Raw genomic sequence first — 7931 nt, forward strand, 5'->3', positions numbered from 1 at the left:
CACGATTGTATGATAAATCACCTAACCCTACAAACAGCTGTCCCGTTTTAGCTGCGCATTGGTGACCCCCCTGAGTAGCGAATGCCAGCGAGAAAATCCACTACGTATTTCCAGCCACAAGAGGGGTCAACAGAGGAGGATAAGTATATGCATAGATAGGTGCGAACTTGAATAATTTTTTCCCATTTTACGGCCCAATTAACCATTTCGACCAGCGCATACAGAAGGAACGTTCATCCAAAGTCAGGAAAAATACCCATTGCGCACACGTATTTAGCAGCGCACCGGTCGGCTTCCTTGCACGGGGCTCCACAAAGGGGAGGTGCCAAAGCGGTCGAAAGGGGGCTCAAGGGGAGTTCCTTCCAGGGTAGAAGAACCCAGATAAGAAGATCGCTACACCAATACCGCCATACCTGATCACACCATGGACGAACTGGAGGTGGCCATTCTGTGCCTGTACGGAAATGAGTGCACCAGGATCAGCAAAGGCGACGCACAGAAGTACTGCGAAAACTTTCAGAACAATGCAGACAGCTGGAAGTATTGTATTGCCAAATTTGTAGACTCGAAACGGTTGGAGGTGAAGTTCTTCTGCATCCACGTAATTATTGAAAAGTTGAAAAATCTCAAAGGTGAAGACCTCTTGTATGTGAAGGATTCCCTGTACAATTATTTGGAGAGTAAATACCCAACAGCCAATGACGACCCCTGTGTGGTGAACAAAATTATCCAGCTGTATATCTCCTTAATAGAATTTCTTTACCCAAATAATATGAACGATGGGTTCAAGTTTCTCATAAATCTAATCATGGTAAATAATGACATGAATGCGAAAAATATGTATATCAATTTTTTCCTCAAATTAATGAACATGTTAGATGTAGAATACATAGATAATGTGTATTCTAACAAAGGGGTTCAGGTAGCCACCAGTTTGAAAGAAGCAATTAAAAATAACGACCTCCCAATTATAATTGAGTGCTTATATTTTATAATGAGCATAAACGTGGAAGACATAAGTTCCCTTAGCATCTTTACCCTCTCCAAGTATGTCACCTGGATTGACATAAACTACGTCGTAAACGATAAAATTCTCGCCTACATCTATCAGAGCATTAATGGGCAAAATAACTCCATCACGGAGGCCAGCTTCTCCTTCTTAACTGCACTAGTACGTAAAGGAATGAACCCAGTGAACAAAATTCAATTCATTGAAAATATTAACCTAATATATGTACTGCAAAATATTCCAAAAATTCTAGATATATCCTACGAGATGAACAAAAAAATTATGTTAAAGAAAGGAGAACTCGTAAACTACATCTGCCTAGAATTGGTAGAATCCATCCACGAAATAAACAAACTTAAGGATTACCCCATGAACAGTGCAAAATACAACGAAATATGTGATAAGGGTACCGAAATGCTTTTCTTGATCTTACCCCATGCTTTGGAAATATACGCGATAGATGACTTTTTCGTGGCTAGCACGGTAGAGAAATTTTTCAGTCTTCTCTTCACCAAATTTAAGACGGTAATGGGGTCTCCATCCTGTGGGGAAGGGATAACCCCCCAACAGGCAGCCCTTACAGCATCACCAAATGGGTATAAAATCCCACAGGAAAAAATGAACCTCTTTATTAATACCCTGATATGTAGCACCGTGAACAAGTTTCAGTTTCCCCCTTACATTGAAGAATTCTACGATGAAGAGGACGAAGATTTTATTACCTTCAACACCTTTCGGGAGAATATTGAAAAACTTTTCCAGAGATTAATCCTGTTTAACAAGCTGAAGGCCATCGAAATTATTAAAAATGCCATTATTTACATGAACGAAAATTTCGACAATTTGAAGTGGAACACCATAGAGTCTACCCTGTACGCCTTCTACATTACGACGTCTATTTATAGTGAGTACAAGGGGAGCACCGGCCAGGCAAACGCGGGTGCAACCAGGGAAACCACCTCGACAACAGTACCCACTACCTGCTTAAGCAAAACCAACACAGGAATAGCAAATGCAAATACCAGTGGAAACACCTCCAAAGAGGTACAAGACATGCACAATGGAGAATACAACAACTTGCTCTTTGACTGCCTCGCGGAGTTACTAAAAAACAGAAAAATCCTCAGCTGCAATAATAGCCTTATAAACATAAACCTCATGGAAATTTTCCAAAGATTGAATCTTTTTTTTATCAAAAATCCAGAATACGTAGAATACTCTCTTCATGTTTTTATTACAAATGGGATTAGATGTAGCAAAAATAAGGTGGTAAAAAAGTCCGTGCATATTTTTAAAAAATTCCTGAAAGCAAATTCTGTGGTTATTTGCAATTACATGAAGGACATTTTGCAGATGCTGGAGAACTTCTTAGAAATTCCATGTGTGTACCAGCGGGTTGCTAGTAAAAGTGGAACAGGCAGCAACAGTGGTGGTAGTGCTACCTTGGCGGACATGCTATCCCTCGACCAGGACTACATAAAATCTATGTACAAATATATCTACGCGGATGTGAATTACACCCATGAGGATCAGAACGACATTTATGAAATCGCAGGGTTGCTGTTACTGCACTATGATTATAGCAGGGCGAAGAGGACCACCAAGGGAGAATCCAACGAGCAAATACACCTCTTGGAACAACAGGGAATGCAAGGCAGAAGAAGCAACCAAACCAACATCTGCTTCAACCGAATGGGCAGTACCAACAGTGGAAGTGGAGACGCAAAGGATTTAAACAGCACGACGTCCATGCAGGGCATCTGTACTGATTTGAACACAAGAAATGAAAAAATCAATGAAGAGTTGATACCAAATTATAAAGATAGGATCTTTTTCTTCAAAGGAATTTTAAATAAGTTACTAGAAAATCTAGCCAACATAAAAAATGTGTACATAAATTCGTCCAAATCGCAGCATGAAATACTATGTTTAAGCTTCACCTGCAGTGTCGTTATAAGATGTATAGGTGCATTATGCAAAAATGTAAATATTAACATGACCGATGAACTGATAAACGACCTAGACAACACATTAGGAATTATCATCCACGAAGCGTTAGAATTGTTCTACAAAAATTACATCGTTAGGGATTCGGTCCTCTACACGTATAGAATATTGTCCAACCTGTTTAAGGAACTTTCTCTCAATTATACTATAAAAATTTTACCCTACTTCTACAACATTTCTTACAACATGATAATGACAAAACTGCAGAAGGGCAGTGCCCCTGGGGGAAGTACTACTGGTGCGGTGGCATCTCAGAACCCATTACTTTCTTTCAACATGATGACCCCTTCATCACATCCAACTGTTGGAGCTGGTTCACCAGGTGAAGCCGCAGCTTGCTTTTCCAACTCCCAGGAAGAACTAAAATATCTCTTTAATGAACTTAACGAATTGGCTGTACTAGTGTGCCACCTAATATCCACGTATAAGGAAAAATCTTATGACACGTTTATTAAGCCATACATACAGAACATTACACAGATTCACCTGAACATTTGGAAGTGCATAATAGTCCAGTCGTTGGAAATGCAAAGAGAACAGAATTCTGTCCTATCACCTCTCCTCCTCATATTGTTCAACATATCGTTAAACATCCCTTCAGCCATTCACAATTTTGTTTCCCTAGATTTGATTGCCTTAACACATAAAGAATTTTGCCAAGCTTTTTCAAATGAAGAAATGGTGAAGGCAAAATGCCCAGATGCTATTACCAGCATTTTACTGGTCTCTCTAAATTATAGCAACACGTGCGATTTGAATATCTGCCTGTATGCAGCTCAGACCTTTTCGAACATGCTGAATAATGCTACTTGTTTGCATAATGCGCAAGAGGTATGTTGCATCAATTATGTTGAAACACATCCCTTTGACCAAGTTGCTTTTTTGTTTGTTTAACCCACTTTGTGCGAACCTACTTATACCACTGTGCAATTCCTCCTGTGTGTCCCCCCCCGTAGGTGCTGAGCAAATACCCCCTCGTCCAAATCATCGACACGCTGTGTATAACGCTCAAGTCCCTTGATTATTCGGATCCCAAGAATAAGAGGGTTATACAGGCATGCAAACATTATCTCTGCCGCCATTGTGGCAAATTTACATATGTGCAAGTGTACCCACGCAGGTGCAGACGCCATTGCACCCCTCCACTCACGCACCGATTTTTATTTCCCCTTCCCCACTGCAGATAATCCAAGAGGTGATGAACATCTTCCGACTCTTCTGTGGGTTCAAAGTCAGCGCCAATTGTCTGCCCAACAAAATTCTTGAAAGTGCTCAAATCTGTTTGCAGAATTCGCTACTATCAGTCTTCAAGAATAACCGAAACGATATCGGCGTGTTGTTACAGGTAAGCGTCGCGAAGGGAGAGTTATGCAGCGGGAACGTGCGCATTGGTACTTTCACGCAGGTCACAAACCTATTCATATAAGTACACACATATAGCTGTATTTTTTTTTTTTTTTTTTTTTTCCCCTTTTTAACCCTCTTCAGGCCGTCAACGCGAACAATCAGCAGCAGTTCAGACAAATTTTGTCAAATTTTGTTGCGTAAGAAGGGACAGGAAGCAGTGCATGGGAGGCAACAACGTAATGGTAACAAATGGAGGACATACAACGATAGAAAAGCGTAACGCAGAGAAACAAACAACGCCGCCTCTGCGTGACCCAAAAGCCGCACGCTCAACAAACCGGCAAAAGAAAAAAAAATTGCGAAGCTTCCGAGTGCAATTTTGCCACACTGTCGCATGAACTCCTCATGTAGAAAAATTTACGAAATTTAAAAAAAAAAAGTGAAAACTCATTTATGTATATTTTCACACCTGTTTGATACATAAATTAGACGTTTTTGCTAACTTATCAAATTCTGTACATGTGTATAATTCTCACCCATGTCTATGTCTATACCATTCTTACGACAATTTTTTCGCCCATTTCGTCTACCTTTTTTTTTTCTTTCTTTTCACTTCCCCTTATTATGCATCCGAATTGTTTATCCTCGTCATGTAGCAAAGTAAGGGTTGCTCAAAACTGCGTCAATTTTTAATCTTTCATTTGGATTCCTTAAAATAAAAAAAAATAGAAATAAATATTGTATATTAAAAAGGGCCCCATAATGGGAAATGAAGTAGCAGTCATGCCGACTCATCACATGCTTATACACCTGTGATAGTGGAGGGCACACCACGCACACACACGTCCCACACCAAGCTTACCATTTCAAAAGGCCATCTACGATACCGATTAGCTCCCGTTCACTGTAAAGGGTATTAGGTGAAACGTGAATTCATCTCGCTCAAACGACGGTTAGGAAGGACACATTGGTTGGCAATGCATGTGGTAAGAAAAACGACGTTGCAAATTAATTTGGGGGGCGCCTTTCCTTTGGCCTTTTTAACCTTTCCTCCAAGATACCCCCCAGGATGGAGCTCCAGGACAGGGGCCTAATGTTCATTCCACACAGTTCCTTAATGAGGCTTTTCTGAGGAAATAAAGAGGCGGTGAATTGGCGACGCAAAGAAATAGCAAACTTACCAAGCACAGAAGTGCCTACGCAGCGAAGGTCACAACCAGATGAACGTCTCTTACATTCCTGTTACTAGTTTGGCCCTTTATACTTTCGTAAAAACTCCTTAAAAGGGGAAAAAAAAAAGAAAAAATTTAAAGCGATTATTTCATTCAGGAGAAATAAATTCGTCGTGATGACTATATATCTGTCTCCTTCGCGACGGTGTACATTCGAGGGGATCCCAGCACTTCAATTAAATTTATAATTTGTGAGCATTCTTCGGATATGCTTTATGGGGGGGGAGGAAGAAATGGGTAGGGAGGTCACAGGTTTAATTCAAACTGGCAGTAAACATGCTTTATCATTTTTTAAAAAAAAAGGCATTTCACAACACAATATCGTTCTCTTGCATGAGTGCTAACTCGTCTTTTTTGAACTTCCCGGGGAACAGGGGACAGAGATTTATCAGCTCGAAAATTATACACCCCAGGGCTGAACAGAAAAAATAAAATATGAAAGAAAGTAAATAAATTGATAGACGAATAAGCAGAGCAATGCAAATAAACGGAAAAGGGGGTCCCATCTCGTAAGACATAATTAGACTGAAGCGCAACTAACACCATAGGTCTACGTCCGTCTGTAAGGTGGGCATGGGAGAGGTGTGTGATCATTACGGGAATGAACATGCACTCACGTTCCAAGGCACAGGAAACGAAATTTCAAAATGGAGAATTCAGGCGAACCGTGTAATACATGGATCCGCATAGGAGTTCAGGCGCCCGGTACCATCTAGAGCAAATGTACGGAATCGAGATGATGCTTTCTTCAACTTTTTTAGCAGATCCTTCGGAGGAACAAAAAATGGGGGGTTATTATATTGGGATCAAAAATGGGGGAAGAGGAACAAATGTGCTTCTTCTTCTGTGCTTACCCAAATCACATATTTCCACTTTAAATGGGGATGAGCCTGTATCGATCTTTAGGTTGGTGTAACGTGGAAGAAAGGGGAAGATGCACTGTTGTGTCTGTTTTGATGATCAACTATTGCTCGTCTGTTCGATAGTTCTTTTTTTGCTAGCTGCGCAGATCGCATATTTGATCCCTTCCTGTGGCGTCATTACCAAAATGTTGTCCGGCTTCAAATCCCTGTGAGCCAAATTGTGCTCGTGTAGGTGCTTGATGCCTTTGCATATTTGGCTGATAGGGTGACAGTCCAGGAGGAAGCATATGTTGCCGCAGTGTGGTCAGTCACTTGGCTAGCCATTTCGTTCACCGATGGAACATCCAATATGTGCCGAAGCGAAGACGTATTTGAGGGACGTTCTCATTCGATCCTTACTATATGATAATTTTTAAGTCGGACGCTGCAATACGGTCTTTCCTGGGATGAAGGAAAAAATGAAACCAATTGAATAGTCGTCGTTCCTTTTTGCGCGAATTGTGTGTTCTGTGCGTGGTGACGTAAGATGCCCGAACACAACGCCTCCATTTCGTTCTTCACTATTTTGCGCTCTTTTTATTTATTTTTGTGCTCACTTGTTTTCCTTCCTTTCCTGCTTCTTAAATCGGATATACTTTCCCAGGCTGTACGTCATGTACTTAAAGACAATGTTCTGTATGCGAAAGCCCTTCTCCGTCGTGGTGTAAAAAATGGATTTTAAATTTACTATGTTTTCGCTGTGCTGCATCTTCTGCAGCAGGTCGACTTCCCTTGAGACTTTGTTCCTCCTGGTTCGGAGGGGTAAAAAAGGGGGGGGCCAGATGTACATTTGCAGGTGACAGTAGATCTGTCTATCGGTGTACCCACGTGTGGATGCGGGACATAGCCGTCAAACGCAGTAATTCCAAATTAACGCAAGCGTCCTGCGCTTCACACAGGTCGAACATATTGCACATTTTTCATACCACTTGGGGGACCGCTTAATCGCGACGGGCTCCTGCGTGCATAGGTCAATAGCGTAGTAGACCTTCCCAAAGGTGCCCTTGCCAATGAGTTTCACCAACTTGTACTTGGGCTCTTCCTTCCTGACGCATTCCATTTTGACCCTTTCGGCCACTTTAAGAAGTTTCCTGTATATGCTTATCGGCGTGTACATGCGCACGTTGGAGTATACCCACAAGTTTGCGTAATGTTTCACGGCCCGCAACGCTTCTTATCCTTGCGTGTACTTGTGGGACTTAAGTCGGGATGCGTGCCAGTTCGGGTTAAAGGAAAAGGGACTTTCAGACAAATGAGACAATTGTACCGCGGAATGAGTATCACAAAGTGGGAACGAAAAGGACAACGGGGAGGCAGCCAAAAAAAAAAAAAAAAAAAAAAAAAAAAAATTGAAAAATCTTCTAAACGCTTCGAAATGCCTCCAAATACCTCGAAACACTTCGAAGTGAAATATCAATTCAGTCTTGGTCGCTC

The 7931-nt window shown here is 41.3% G+C and overlaps 2 protein-coding genes across 2 annotated transcripts; one reads left to right on the top strand and one right to left on the bottom strand.

Moving 5' to 3' along the window:
• Nucleotides 1–424: 424 nt before the first annotated feature.
• Nucleotides 425–4564, top strand: PCOAH_00038800 (Exportin-1 domain containig protein; the record flags this gene model as incomplete). The annotated part of the gene is made up of 4 exons (XM_020060671.1): nt 425–3847; nt 3973–4062; nt 4200–4361; nt 4505–4564. 4 exons carry the CDS (start codon nt 425–427, stop codon nt 4562–4564), a joined length of 3735 nt encoding a protein of 1244 aa, XP_019916566.1.
• Nucleotides 4565–5011: 447 nt separating this feature from the next.
• PCOAH_00038810 (Protein kinase domain containing protein) lies at nt 5012–7931 on the bottom strand (the record flags this gene model as incomplete). The annotated part of the gene is made up of 14 exons (XM_020060672.1): nt 5012–5072; nt 5226–5267; nt 5409–5491; nt 5599–5641; nt 5747–5806; nt 5941–6010; nt 6137–6155; nt 6262–6362; nt 6450–6495; nt 6640–6715; nt 6858–6899; nt 7055–7246; nt 7424–7612; nt 7637–7931. 13 exons carry the CDS (start codon nt 7555–7557, stop codon nt 5012–5014), a joined length of 969 nt encoding a protein of 322 aa, XP_019916280.1.

Source organism: Plasmodium coatneyi, chromosome 12 (assembly GCF_001680005.1).
Source record: "Plasmodium coatneyi strain Hackeri chromosome 12, complete sequence".
NCBI lineage: Eukaryota > Apicomplexa > Aconoidasida > Haemosporida > Plasmodiidae > Plasmodium > Plasmodium coatneyi.